General features: G+C 38.5%; 1 protein-coding gene across 3 annotated transcripts in view; it reads right to left on the reverse strand.

The window, feature by feature from the left end:
* The window catches only part of LOC149022148 (uncharacterized), an 88,260-nt gene that overhangs the window by 21,588 nt on the left and 50,714 nt on the right, over window positions 1-15,958 (reverse strand). Inside the window, exons 7-8 of one of the 3 annotated variants that reach the window (XM_089150315.1) lie at window positions 8,722-8,967; window positions 8,187-8,256 (exon numbers count right to left, since the gene is read on the reverse strand). In XM_089150315.1, coding sequence (XP_089006441.1) covers window positions 8,187-8,256; window positions 8,722-8,967 — 316 coding nt within the window. Of the gene's footprint in view, window positions 1-8,186; window positions 8,257-8,721; window positions 8,977-15,958 lie in introns of all 3 variants that reach the window. The other 2 variants (XM_089150314.1, XM_089150316.1) reach the window with 2 other exon arrangements.

Raw genomic sequence — 15,958 nt, forward strand, 5'->3', positions numbered from 1 at the left:
TTACAACTTTAGTAACTTCCTAGCTCCTAAAATAGAAAGTTCTAAAATATAGAAACTACCACCAAAATAGAAACTATGCTTTCTAAAAACTCTCAAACTTATGTAGCAAGACTCCAACATTAGAAATAGAAAGTAGATTAATATCAATAGCATAATATTGTTCACATAAACAGGACAAACAAAGTTACTGTTCACGTGAACAGTAAAATCTGATTTTCTTTCACGTCACGTGAATAGAACATATTTTTACTATTCACGTGAATAGTGTCGCGGACAGTAAATAGCCCAAGTGTATATACTTCAACAAAGGTAACTCTGGTAAAACCTCTGGTTCACAAACCTCTTCAAAAAATTCAGGGCAAGTCAAAACTCTACATCACTGGGGCCGTCCAGGACACATTAAATGCTTTTGTTGGAAACTTCATGGTAAACCTCCACAGACAAGTAATACTGCTTCATAAGGACAAGGAAGCAGTGAGGGTGACAGTTCCTGCTCCTTTGAATTGGCATTGGACCCTTTTGCAAAAGTAATAGTGGATGAAGATAAATTAAAAGAAGAAAAGATACATGAACCACCTGTCATATGGTCAAAATTCTCCTGATTCAATGACTTACTTAAGGGTGAGATGTGGATAAGAGATACACGGGCATTACTTGTTTAAAAAAAAAGTAGCATTGGGCGGCTGTGATTGAGCTGCCTAAAACTATGTTAACTGAATGGAATCTGCTTTGGACATCTTCACCATCTCTAGCTCAGGTTGTGCGGAGGCAGGAGCATGCCCTTTTCCTTTGTTTTATATTTACATAATTTGTGTTTTAATTTGTTATCTGTTCACAAATTCACCACCGCTAATCGTTGTCTTGTTACCTTCTTTCCTAGCTTTTGTTTGTTTCAGGATCTTACGATGAAGAAGACAATTGGTAGGGGCCGTGAATCTCAAGTTGAACCCATTTGAAGACTCCAGTTCTGCGGCATGTTTGGGCAATTCTAGTCCACACCAAATTCATTGTCGTTTGGGTCATTCATCGTTGGATAATTTTTAAAATTGTTAGAAACTTTTTTTTTTTTTTTTGGTTTCATATTTACCATGTGAGTCTTCTTAGTTAGGGAAGCTCCACTGTGTGAGCATCCGTCTCATCTTAATAATAGGTCTAACCAGCCCTTTTCATTAGTCTACTCAAACGTTTGAGGTCCATATTCAATTTTGTCAACTTTAGGCTTTAAACATTTTGTTACTTGTATAGATGATTATTCGAGAGTTACCCGGATTCATTAAATGAAACACCGATATATGTTATTTGATATTTTTTGTGGACTGGTTGCTGAAATACGAACCTAATTTAGGGTTACAATTAAGCTTCTTAATAGTATTATGTGAACGAATATTTTTGCACACCCTTTCGTACTTTTATGACTTCTAACGGGATTCTCCACCAATCCTCTTATCTCAACACCTGTCAATAGACTGGTGTCTTTCTTTAAGTCCACCCCTTTTCTAATAACACCCTAATTGTTTCTAACCTAAATGATGACTTTCCCGTTTGTATTTCTTATTTTGTAGGGTCATAGGTTCCTGCTCGGCCTCCCTTCCCACCTATTCAATCTAATACAGTCATTTATCACATATGTCTGAAGACAGTTGCAACCCCTTTGCCTCTTGACTCCACACTGGCCACTCTTTTTTCGGTTGATCCAGTGATTGTCCTTCCACCTTTTGATCTTAATTCTGATTTGCCCTTTTGCAAGGTTGCCTTAAGTTGTGTTCAACAGCCGATTTCTAACTTTTTTTCTTATTTTGGATTTTTTGTTCATGTTCACAATTGAGAATCACCCCCTCCCTAAGTCTATTTTAGAGGCATCATATAGTCCTAGGTGGTTTGCTACCATGCACAATGAGTTACTTGCTCTCGAAAAAACTAGACTTGGAATTTGGTCCATTTACTGGCAAGGGAGACGACTAGTGGCTATCATTGGGTATTTGCGTCCAAAGTAAATCCAGACAGAACTCTTGCTCGTTTGAAGGCTAGGCCTTATGGCAAAAGGGAAAGCTCAGGTATATTGTATAAATACGTAGACACCTTCTCCCATGTGGCTAAGCTTACTTTTGTTTGCATTTTGGTTTCTTTGGCTGGCACTGTATCGGCTTGATGTGAAGAATGGTTTCCTTCACAGTGATCTCCAAAGGACTAATGAGCCCAATTATGTGTGAAATCTTAAGGCATAAAACATGTATTTTACACACTTAGAATAGAGCACCTTGGATCTTTTTATGTTAATTACAAGTTTTGGGATTTCTTTCAAGCTTAAAGGATTTTCTAGACAATCAAATGCCTTATCTAGAAATTTACACATAAAGTGGTTCGCTTCCCTTTCATTACTATATAAAGGGCTTAATTTTAATCAAGGTGCATGTAGCACATTAGAAATACACATTTGTTTAAACACATGCACACACTATTATTATTTTTGGGCTAAAAAGAATAATGGGCCAAAAGAGGACCAAAATGCAAGCCTGGACCAGATCAAATATTTTCAAGGGTATTCTCAACATTAAGGTAATCATTTTTTATCAAGGGCTTAGATCCATTTGTGTTTTCACTTTTGAAAATGAGACAAAATGCCAAGTGTACACAGGTAAGATCCACATACAGTCAAGGATTGAGATTCTCTGCTTATATATCTCATTCCCTTTTTCTAATTCCATCGTATTGTCCAAAACTTTTTAGCCTTTTATTATTAGATTTAATCATAATATATTAGATCTCTCTCACTTTTGTCTCTCTTTCATCCTTCCATTTTTTTCACTATCATTATTTTTTCTAAATCCCACAGTTACTACACAATCCTTTTTTCTCTATTTCTTTCATTTATTTCTCTCTCTCCACTTCTTCTCCCTACCCTCTTTCCTTTCTTCTATTCACGTGAACCCCATGCAGCTAAGAGTGTCAATAAAGTGGTACATCACTCTAAGATAACCCATTGGCTACATGATACAATGCACTTGCAATTACATTTAATTTTTTTGAGCAAGGTGGTTTATATGGAGCAACCTCCAGGTTTTGTTGCTCAAGCCTCAAGGAGAGGTTGGTTTGGTGTGTAAACTCGAACAGTCTTTACATGGGTTAAAACAATCTCCTAGGGCATGGTTTGGTCACTTGACTTCCGTTGTACCTAGCTTTGGGCTGACTAGGAGTGAAAGTGACCGTTCGAGTTTTTTCATCATTTCAAGGCTAGGAAACTATTTCTTATTGTATATGGTGATGACACAGTTAATCCTGGAGATAAAGCTATGGGCATTGATCATCTACAACAACAGTTCCAGACTAAAAACTTGGAAAGCTCAATTTTTCTTAGCTATAGAAGTTGCTCAAGCTAAAAAAGATTTTCTTTTGTCATAAAAAAAGTATGTCATATATTTGTTGTCTAAAATAGGGATGCTAGGTTTTAAACTCCATAAATTCCCGTGAATCCTAATTTGAAACTTATGCCTAATGATGGAGATATTCTTCATGACCCTGAGAAGTATCATAGATTGATGCGTAAACTAAACTATCCAACTATGACTAGACTTAATATTGCTTTCTTTGTGAGTGTTACAAGCCAATTTATGTCTACTCCCAGAACATCTCATCGGGATCTTGTTCTGAGAATTTTGAGATATCTTAAGAGTATCCCTTGACATGGAACCTATACTTGAATAATGGTCACACAAATGTGGAAGGTTTCTTATGTGCTGGTTGGGTAGGAACTCCAATTAATAGAATATCTATCACAGGATAAATTACACCTTTGTTGGAGGAAATTTAGTGTCTTAGAAAACCAAGAAGCAAAGTGAGGTTCCTCGATCAAGTGTAGAGTCAGAATATCGAGCAATGGCACATGTAACCTGTGAGTTGATATGGATTAGACAATTACTTGAAGAACCTGGTTTCAGTATTGATTATCCTATGTTGTGGCTGTGTGATAACCAGGCCAGATATTCACATAGCATTAAACATTGTTCTCCATAAGCTACAATGCGCCTCAAGGTAGATTTTCATTTTGTTCATGAGAAACTAAAAAGATGTGATATTTGCTAGCCATGTCCATACAAGGGAGCAACTAGCAGCTTTGTTTACCAAGGCATTAGGGAGTCCAAGGGTTGACAACATTTGTAGCAAGCTGGGCATGAATAACATAGACGCTCCAGCTTGAGGGGGAGTGTTATAAGGGCAAGATGCACAGAACCAAGCCCATACCATGCTTCTCAACAGGGCTGAAAGCCCTTCTTGAGGGGGAATGTTATAAGGGCAAGATGCACAGAATCAAGCCCATCGACAATTAGCACCATGCTTCTCAATAGGGCTGGAAGACCTTCCTAAGTTGCATTAGGACTTCTAAGCCTTTTCCTATTCTATTTCCTTGTGTACCTTACCTAATAAAATGGTTGGGGTTTTGTGTTACCTATCAAATAACACTACGATCTTGCAATTTTGATTTGTATAGAAGACTTTCCCATGAATCTTCAAAAGCTATGTGATGAAGTTTCAATTCCCTGGTTCTTTAGTATTAATTTGAAGGAAATTTAGGCCTTTTTGAGTCATTAGAGATCCTAATTATTGGACCAATAAAAATGCCCATGTTGATACTATAATTCAGATTCTCAAACTGGTGAAATTAATTGATAGTTTACCTAAAGACAAATTAATTGATTTTGAATGCCCGCATCATTTGGGTATTTCTCAAACCCACACCCTTTCTCAGGTATGCATATGGGTTTGTTATTTTCTTTCCTTTCTTTTTCTTTTTTCTTTTTTTCTCTCTTTTTTTTTTTTTTTTTTCGCCTTTTGTTTGGGGGGGGGGGGGTGGAGAGTGAGCTGTTCGGTGGGAGGTTAAATTGAGTTCCACAATTTAAGGGTGTAGTTGAAAGCCTAGATTTCTCGATTGTGACCAACAGGTTGCAAGTTCTAGTTTAGAAACAGCCTCTTTGTGAAGAAGGTTGTGCACATTACAACCCTCCGTGGTCTCCGCAATGGTAGGAGCCTCCTACACTGGATGCATCCTTTTCAGTTTAGAAGCCTAGATTAGTTTCATAATTAAAAAATAATAATAATAAAAATGAAAAAATAAAATAAAAACTTTTGACTTCTCTTCCACTTTGTAACAGAATTAAATTAAAATAACTAAAGATAATGGAGAGCTCAACGAAGAGAAAGAAGTGGTGGAGAAGAAAAGATGGAGGGAATGGAGGCTTGTGCCAAATGCAGCCCACCCACCCCCTTCAACAGTGTATTAATTATTGAAAATATTCAAGATTAGAAAGATCTACAAAATATTCCTAAATCTGGTTACAAAATCTTCAAACATAACTAAGCTAAAATAGACTTGCTTGATATGCAAGTGACAAGAAGGAAAGGAAACAAATCTCCCCAAGTATTACTTGCTAATCAAGCTGCATAAAAATAGAGAAGAAAAACATAGAAAGTAATATCCTAATCTAATAAATAAGAGCTTAGGAAATAAAACAAAATCTAATCCAATCTATACCACTAAAGTGGTAAATCATGCATATCTTAACACTCCCCCTCAAGCTGAAGTATACATATCAAAGGCTCCAACTTGGAATAACAGAAATATAAATTAAAAGCCTTATCAATCTTGAACACAAGTAGTACTAAACTACTAGAAAATGCTGATAAACATCAAGAGAACTTCACCCAGGAGATAATCAGCAGCGATTTTAAAAAAAAAACTTCAATTCTTTATGTCGAACGAACCATCAAATAATGAGAACAATTGACAGTATTGAAGATGAACACAATCCGTAAAGCAGCATCAAATGCACTATCCAAATAATGACAGTAGTAGGGAGAGATCCCCAAACTGATAGATAAAAATTGTAGCTCCAATGTCCATATACAAGTTCTTGCAAGAAGCCAAGTAGTTGGTAAAAGTACAGGTAGAAAAAAGGCAATATTCTTATCTTGAACCAAGGAGGTAGGTAAAAAGCAGTATGAGTTACTACGGACCAACTAGGCAGGTAAAAGGATAGTATGGATTACTGCGGATCAAGTACGTAGATAAAAGGCAGTATGGGATACTACGGACCAATTAGGTACGTAAAAGGACAGTATGGATTACAGTAGACCAAGTGGGTAGATAAAAGACAGTATGGGTTATTACAAAGCAAGTAAATAGGTAAAAGGCAATTTAGGTTACTACAAAACAATTAGGTAGGTAAAGGCAGTATGGGTTACTGCAAACCAATTAGGTAGTTAAAAGACAATATGGGTTACTGCAGACCAATTAGGTAGATATTGTCGCTATATCTTCAGATACAAGCCTTGAGTAGATAGAGTAAATCTTCTCTCTCCCCCTCATGTAGCATTACACATGGTAATTAATAACCAAATCTCAAAAGAACTGTAAATAAAACCAGATATATCTTAAATCATTCCAACACAATGACAAAAAGAATCCCAAACCGATGTGATCCATGGTCCGCCAAGGAAGATAATGGCAACTTAGTAATTAACTTGATCAAGTGATGCCAGCAATTCAACCTCAAACAAGTGAGTTAGAATTAGGTACATAAAACCAATATAATGTAGCAGATACTAGGTAAACCAGCCAGTCGTTCTTATCTAACTGGTGGAACAAAACTGATTTTCAAGGTGAATATCAGCAAAGGACTTAGATTCAGCCACTGAATATAACTCAAACAGGGACTGTACCAGCAATATAACTCAGAACAAAGGCTGTACCAGCAATGTATCTTTAAGCAAGAGGTAGTACTCGCACAAAATCAAGACCTAGCAATATATCATAAAACCAAGGCTGTATCAGCAGCATATGTCAGACATTGGGCTGTTGTAGTAGCATATTTCAAATCGAGAAAGAGATAAAAACTACAGAACAGAGGCCTACTCAGTTGTACTAGCGATGTATTCAAAACCCATAGGCATGCAGAAGGCAAAACCAGCAACATATATCAAACAAGCTTGGTAATAGGAATAAGAATAGGTACTTCAGTAATGGGACAAGATCCAAAGGAGTAGATAAGATGGCAATAAGAAAAGGGCTTGCTGGTTACCAGATTACTTTGAAACAAGTAGCCACAGGCAGTACTAGTAAAAAAAAATCTTTCCATAAGCAATCCTCGAAACTTGGTTCAACTGACACTTGCAAGGGGTAGAGAAAAGCTTTCAAACAGAAATTTCATTAAGTGGCAGGAACCAGCAACAAGAGGGGGGAAATTCAAAGGAAGAGCACACATTAGAAGAAGAATCTCACAGCAGGTCAACAGTAGATTTATCTTCAGACTATACTAGTAAATTGATAGCAGTAGCAGCAGCAAGATGAATCAATATCAGTTGCGATTCATTATGTAAATTCATTAATCTTCATCAAATCCTAGTTCTTCTTCATATATGAAGTATGAACTGGGGTTCTACCACAAACAAGAAAACCTTGAAATGGCTTTCCAACCAGCAATCTTTTTATTTTCAGATTAGATCTGTAATCACTGCTCTGATACCGTGTAACAGAACAAAAATTAAAATAGCATGAAAAAGTAGAGAGCTGAAGAGAGAAGTGGTGTAGAAGAAGAAGAGATGAAGAAGGAGGGAATGAAAAGTTTGCCATACACAGCTCCCCCCCCCCCCCCCCAACAGTGTATTTATTATAAAGTTTCCAGATTAGACAAATCTTCAAAATATCCCTAAATCTAGTTAGAAGATCTTCAAATAGTACTGTCCTAAAATAGACTTGCTTGATACCAAAGTAATAAGAAGGAAAGGAAACAAATCTACCAAGTATAGCTTGCTAGTCAATCTACATAAAAATAGAAAGTAATATCCTAATCTAATAAACAAGAGCTAAAGAAATAAAATAAAATCTAATCCAATCTTATACCACTGAAGTGGTAAATCACGCATATCTTAACACACTTCAAATAGAAACCAAAGATATCATGGTGTTTGAATTTCACACACTTCCCCTCCATCAAACCCTTTTTAAGGAGCTGAATAGTTTATAAGAGTTTCCTCCCATTAAAGATACATGAAATACAACCTTTGCACTGCCTTTTCATTGCTCATTGTGTGAAAATGTAAACAGATAGGCAATTAAAATTAACAAATCATTGTGTGAAAATGTAAACAGATAGAAAATTAAAATTAACAAAAGAAATGGAACTGAAGTTTACCACTTAAGATTGTCTGGAGGGTATTCTCACATCGAGCAATCTCATCTTCCAGTTCACGTTGCTGTTGTGACTGCAAAGAGAGGAAAAGTTACGTTCATGATAAAGAAGAGCAAAATGGGATCTCTATAACTGCTGAACAAAGAAAATGGTGAATCAATAATCAATCTTATGAGTCTCTTATAGTGATTTTCCTTTTCTTTTCTTTTTTTTTCTTTTTTTTGGTAGAAGAGTCTTTAAATTGATATATTAATATGTTTTTGTAGCCATATTTAACTGACTGGTATGCACTAAGAACAACATATGTATCCTGCTCAAAAAATGACAATATATAACACAAAAAAGGCTTAAAGATTTTAATCTCCTTAAGTCCATAAACAATCCGATTCAAATGCCTCCAGACACTGCACATGCGTCATTGTTTCCATCCATCAAAAGAAGGCAGTTACCATCTAGAAATTTACAAATAAAAACCTCTTCAACCAGTTGACAGAGTTGTCATTCCATGTTATACATCTCAGCCATGAAAAGTACATACCAGGTCACCTCGTTTCTTTTGAAGCAATTTCAAAGCAGTCTGCAACAAGTCATCTCCCTTTGACGCCATTATATTCAAGACTTTCTCAGGCTCTAGGCCATCGGACTTCAAAGCACGCTGATGATCTGCCATGGGTGTTGCATCACAACCACGCAAGCCAAAATTCAAGGTATCATTTTCTTCAGCATCTTTTACACCTACATTTCCTTTAACGCATGGCTTAACCACAGGATCAAGCAACTCCACCTGACAAATCTACGAGACTTGTAACTAATACCGGAAAAGAGCAAAATATTTACCCAAGGAAATGATAGAAAAATATAAATAAAGGCAGGATACTAATTTTTCACATAACACTTGGTGTTTTATCTATGACATAATTTCCTAATATTTTGTACTGCCAGCTTACAAAGTGATGTGAACCAGATTCAAGGGCTTAATTGTTTGATTATGTCCTAGAACCAAGCTCACTTCCTATAGAATCAGCAGTCTTCTAGGTCTGTAATAGCCTTATGTGTAGGGTTTTTGCAGCAATAGATAGAAGCTAGGGTTGGGTTACAGTTAGAATAGGTTTTGGCCAGGTTTATAGGTCTAGGGTTTTATGTTTCTAAGCTTCAAACCTTGCTTGAATTCTAGGATTTGTTAGGCTTTGCAGGATTCTAGGTTCTAGGGTTTGCTAGACTAGGGTTAATACTGTTGCTATCTTTGTAATTTAGATTTAATCGTAAGGTGTGAGGGCTTCAAAGTTAGGTCTCCTAGTTGAATTGGGACTCTAGAGGTAGCCATTAGGGTTGGTGTTTGGAGGGGAGGTAGAGAAGGTATAGGAGAAGGTAATCCTAAAAGGGTTTGGAGTTTGGTTGAGGGGCTTGGGAGTTAAGAGGGTTTCAGTAAAACTGGGTTTTAGGGTCTCTAGAACTAGAAGATGAAATGCAGAAATTTGCAAAACCTAATCAAGGAAGGTATAATGGGGAAACTAGAAGTAGGAATAGGACTTAGGGGAAGGTGCAATCCTATCTAGGAAAGTAGGGGTTGAATGGGGTAGGGGATCTAGGGTTTTGAAGGGGAGGGGAGCAGCTGCTGCCATAGGTAAGGAAGGGGGAATGGGGTAGGGAAGTGGCTGGTTTGAACTTACTCGAACAGGGCGGACTTGAAGCTGCTGTAATGTTTTGAGTGTGGTTGCTGAGGCAGGCTTGAACAAGGGGGAATTGGAGAAGAACTTGAAAATTTTTATCACACACACAGCTGTGGGATTCTTCCTAGGAACCCACGCCTCACTCCTTCAAATCTCAGATTTTATTCAAATAATCAAGTATGATTTGTAACAACCCAGATTGGCTCATTTATACATAAAGGAAAACGTAATAGATCTCAACTTCCAAATAGAAAACAAACTGGGACTCTAACTTGCAAACCAATTCAAAATAAAACTCTTAGGTTGGACCAGTGATAGATCAGCCAGGAGGATGTCAGCACTGAATATATGGTTTGTAATCAATTTACAGGTTGCTGAACTATGGAGGATAATGATATTGCTTGGCAACACAGTAGTCCTCATCAGGGGCAAAATGAGGTTCAAGCAACAGTAGGTTGGATACCATGCGGATACACCTAGGTGCCATGCCGTCCCTAATTTTATGAAGATGATATTCTTGACCACCTCATCAAGTTGGCTGAACGACGTAAAGCTGGTAGAGGACCTACAAGACATGGTCGTGGTGCTGGCAGAGCTGGTGGAGGAGCTGCTTAGTTACCCTTGGCCTTTGATTGATTTAATTTTTCCTTGTTCTTATGAAGTAATGATGCTTGTACTACTATATTCACGACTGGTGATGTTGTATTGTTCTATTGAGTATTGAACTAGTAATATAGATGGAAACAACTTAAATTATTTGATGTATGTTATCACTTGGTTTTCATTATATCAACTACCGATTCTATATTTTATGTTTTATAAAACTGCATGCAGATTCCTGCAGCATTCCTATTCAAACTTAGGTTCGAGTTGGAGCACATACATAGGCTTGTTTTGTCCCAAAACTAAGGCCACCATGTTTTTAGGAGGCCTAAAAAAGGCTAAATACCAAGTTACAGCCAAACCAGACCATTAAAACCCTTCGAGATGGTCCCTCGAGTTCACTCTAGTTAGCCCCAAAATTTACCATGTCTTGGCCAACATCTCGGTTTTCTGACTGACCGAGATTAGCCTCGAGATCAACATGCGGTCAGTATGGTTTATGGGGTCAAGCGATTGTTATTTAGGTCTGAATTAAAGTTTCAGCAATTTCAGATTCAGCTCCAAGATTTTGCAGTTTCGCATGATCAAGGGAGTCTCTTCTAAGGTTTGAGAGGGGTGGGTCTTGGCTGCTGCTTAAGTTGAAGGCTGATGGGGTAGAGGAGACATTATCTCCAAGGGGAACTGAGCTTCAGGGCAAGGAATACAAAGCTTGAAGGTTTTAGGGTTTAGGATTTTCCAAGTTGCCGTAAGATGGAGAGGGCTGGGGAGGCTCTAGGGTAGGGAATTGGCAATTTACTTGCTGTAGATTATGGAGAGATCAAAGAACACTTGCTGCAGTTGCTGGAAAGTATGAAGATTGCTGGAGAAGAACAACAACAAGGTTGCCACAAGGCTTCGTCCTCTTGGAAACCCTACACAGCCCACTCAAACCCTCCTTGGCTAGAAACTCTTCCATATTTTATTCAATAATCAAAACTGATAGTTTGTTTTCTTTCTCTTTTTTCCTTTTTTTGGGTAAAATCAAAGATATGTTTACCATCCTTGGCATTGAATTTATAGCCAAAATTAAGAAACTCCTAAAGTCCTTATAGAACTCAACAACTATAGAGTTCTATTTGAGATAAACTTACGATTTAAATACACCTACTCTGAATAGAACTGATGTAACCCAGAGATGTGGATTAATAACTCAGGATCTTCTAGCGATAGTCCAGCGCCAAACTAGGGTTTCTACGATTTTTGGCTAGGGTTTTTACGATAATTAGGGCTTCGACTAGAATGGGATGGAGGGCTTAGGGCAGAACTGAATTCTAATGAATTCCTTCAACTAGAATAGGTTCTAATTGTCGGAACTTAAGTAAAGGTCAACTTCTGAAATTTCAACAATACTGCAAATCCCAAGGTTGAAGATGACTAGCAGCAATTTTAAGATTAGAAAAGAAGTGGTTAGATGGGCAATTGACTTAGGGCTATGGTGCAGGGGTGAGGTGCAATGCTAGTGGGGGTAGAATGAGGTCAATGGGGGCTGGAAAGGTGGGGTTATTAAAGGGGAAGGGCTGCTGCTATCGCAAAACAGAAGCAAATAGGGGGTGGACTTCGGCTGCAAGGGGAGGGGGTAGGGGCTGCCAGGCCAGAAGAGGAATGGGGAGTGGTAATTTGCGATGGGGCTAGGGCCGGTTTTGGGGGCTGAAGTTGAGGGGAATGGGCTGAGAAGGCTGCGGACAGAGGGAGGAGAATTAGGGCTTTGGAGGGAGTCTTGTACTAGCTTGAAGATGCTCAACTTGCTGGAATTTCTGCTGTAGAACAATGGAAGCAATGAAGAAGCTCTGAAACTAGAAGAAACAATGCACAAACTCGAGCCGCAGGGTGTCCCTTAGGATCCCACGCATGCACCAAGCCAATTCCAAGAAATCAATTCAATAACTCAAGCTGAAAATAATATGAAGGACTTGGCCACTTATAGCCTTTACAACTGAATTTGACTTAGAACAAAAAAAATTCCATTACCTATTTGGGATCCAACGCTACTTAATTAGAACCTAACTAAAATAAGACCACTACCTAAGATAAGGTTTCTAATTTTAGAAAACCCTATCCCGAACAACTCATAAACAAATACCAAGTTAACTAAACTTCTAAGACTCCAAATTAGGAACTAAAACAGAATTATTTTTTCCTAACTAAAATGGACTTGGTCAACCAATAATACTCAATCCAGAGGTAAGAAAATGACCATTCTACCCCTGGACGGATTTGGCCCCTTTTAGTTGGGCCCTGGGGCACGAATGGGCTTTGGCCCTCTTCTACGCTCTTTGGGGCTGGTTGTGGGCTGGTTACATCAGCTCTCCCCTTCTTAAATTCATCCATCCCCCAGTGAACGGAAGACTGGCACTAGCTCTATCTCTTGGTTCTTTGCTTGCCTTGGCTCAGTGTGCTACAGTCTTTGTTTGATCCTCCCAGTACCTTCTGTGGGGAAGTTACTAGGGGGAATTGGTTGGGGTTCCTTTGATTAATGTGAAGGGCTTGCTTCTGTGCCTCTTCACTAAGGATGGGGGCAGGAGTGTGATCTTTTTACACTTGTACTGAAAGTGCAAGTGTTCTTCTCTCTACTAGAGATGGCCAAATCATTAATGTAGAGCCAAGGTCTTCAAAGATAATGTAAGACAACTTCATAGGCACAACATCATGCCATAGTTCTTTAGCATAGGAGTGGAGGTTTACTGGCACCAGGCATCTGTTGCAAACCTTTAACTTAGCACTATTTAGGAGGGCTAGCTTATACAGCTCTGGGGGCTTCTAAGTCTTCAGTCCTGCCTTCTTAGCATAGCATGGTTGTCGAAGCATCCGCTTAGGAGGCAAGGCGGTTTTTCAACCTCTTTGTTAACATACAGTTTTTTTGCCACTTTTTCACCTAACTGCCACCACTTTGTCACCTTGTGCGCCTTATTGCAGCCTAGATGCCAAAACGGTCACCTTTTTGACATTTTGTACATGATAATATTTTTTTCTTGATTTTCTTAAAAATCAAATTTTATCCTACAAAGTCGTATACGATCTTAATAGTTAGTCATTTTGGAATTGGGAATCAATGAATCATTATATGGATAAGGCACTTATTTGGCATCACACTATCATAGAGGTAAGTAAAAATGTAAATTTACTACTTTCATTTTCATACTTATAATTTGATATAGTTTTATAGTAATATATTATGATGCTTAATGAGATGAATTTATGTCTGTGTTCTTTTTTGAATAATCTTTAATAAATATGATTCTTGAATGCTTTTTTTTTTTTAAGATGAATGTGATTCTTGAATGCTTGTTTAGCTTATAATAGAAATTTATCAGTATAAAAGTAGTCGTCTTGAAAAAATTTGACCCAACCGCTTTGTCGCCTTATTGCCGCCAAGACGCCGCTTGGCCACCTAACTACCTCGACGGAGCCCCCAACCGCTTTGGTCGCCTTGCCACCTTAACAACCTTGTAGCAAAGTCTTCTTAGAATGCATTGACATTGTTACCACATTCAACAATGGCTCAGCCTATGATGGTACCAACCTTAATCATGTTGTATCAGAACCTATTCCTCTTCCAGTCTTCTGGCTCAGTCTCTGACACTAAAATCTTGGCGAACACATTGAGGTGGTTTGGCCTTGTCATCTCTTTAGTGTGAGGCATGTCCAAGTCTTCTTCTAGTGGAGCATATGGGGCAATAAGGCTTCAGCCCTAAGGGCTTTATCATATATGTCCCTCTAGGTTAATTACATCAATAACCCCCAATGCTAACTGAAATCTCAGGTTTGAGTCCCAATTTAAACCTAGTCACGGACTGTAATGGACTCTCTATAATACCAGTTCTAGAGACCAAAGTTGAATATACTCAGAGACTATTAAGTTACCTTGCTTTAGAGTATAGAATTTCTCTTGGAGCTTAGCCTTGTAAGGTCCTGGAAGGTATCTATTAGTCAATCCCTCCTCATCTGGTTTCAAGTATGGGGTTCTCTGCCATCTAGGTAGTGCTCTCTAGATCTAGTACACCACCACTTCCTGGCTGCACCAACTAATTTAGTTTTGGCCAGCTGCATCTTCTTCTCTTTTGTTAGGTCATACCAATCAAAGTAGTCAAGTGCTTCCCTGCAACCATCTGTGGATCAAGAGTCCCATTGAAGTCCTTCAATTCGAGCTAAGACCTGCTCCCCTTCTTGGCTCTTATCCTCCACTGGATTATATGCTATCGTATAATCTTCAAAGGATTGGTATGTGGGTACTGGCTGCCTTCTTGGTGGAACTATCTGGTTAATACCTCTCATACTCTTGATTATCATAACGGGACTCTCTGGTATACCCATTCCTTCCTTTAGATCTCCTATCATGGTCGTACTCTAGCTCATCTTCTCTGTACCTTCGTGCACTTCCTTCTTCCCCATGTGGAAAAATATACTTGGGAAGTTGTTCTAGGCGGTGGAGGAGGTGGAGCTAGTGCTTGGTCTGCAATCTCGGACTGTTCTAGGTTTGTAATTCTGTTGCTCATCTCAATCTGCTGCACAAGGATCTGCTGCAGTTGTCCTATTTCTGGATTGTCCATGGTGACGTGAATTCTTGAAGTTGCCGGAATCAATGGCTCTCATACCAATTGATGTAACCCAGAGATGTGGGTTAATAATTCAGGATCTTCTAATGATAGTCCAGCACCAAACTAGGGTTTTTAGGGTAATTAGGGCTTCGACTGGGATGGGATGGAGGGATTAGGGCTGCTGGTCCAGCTTTCCAGAACTGAATTCTAATGAATTCCTCCAACTAAATAGGCTTGGGCCCTCTTCTGGGCTCTTTTAGTGGGGGGCTGGTTACATCAAGAACTCCAGCTCAAACTAAGACTATTAACTACTAATTACATCTGAAGTTTGCTGATGGTTTCATATTGTGCAGGTAAGGGCATATTGGACCGTGGAAAATATACCTAGTCGATCAAGAAGGAAATTGAGTAGTCAAGCTGGTTGATTTGGTCGCATATTTATCTTTTCCTTATGGGTTGTGTTAGATCTTCAATTGATTGGATTTGTTTCTGTCATGTCTCCTAAATTAGTAGCATAGAATCTCATCAGTTACTGGGATCTGATTTTAAGCTTGGATCTATATTTGATATAGTGCAATAGGAGGGTGAGTAGGATTGTGCTAGAGCCATCTCTCTCCCATCTCATTCTTTTCCTTCTCTTCTCTCCTTCTCTTTTGCTTTTCTTTTTTCTCTGTCTGCACCTCAGCTCCAATAGATGTCCTGGTCACATTACATGGTATCAAAGTTTCTCTAATGAGAGGGCATGAATCACCTGAGAGTTGGTTTTCCTTGTTATTGTCTGTGTGTGGCAACACCCACCTCAAGCTGCAAATTGTGATTGTTAGAATGCATTGGGTTTTGACAGTCCTTCTATGCTCAAGAATGTTGTTCGTGTCCGTAATTAATACCGTCTTGTATGTTTCGGCCATGGCTAATCCTTCGAAGAATA

This window comes from Hakea prostrata, chromosome 3 (genome assembly GCF_041222555.1).
Source record: "Hakea prostrata isolate BN-2017 chromosome 3, UWA_Hpros_2, whole genome shotgun sequence".
In the NCBI taxonomy this organism is placed as follows: Eukaryota; Viridiplantae; Streptophyta; class Magnoliopsida; order Proteales; family Proteaceae; genus Hakea; species Hakea prostrata.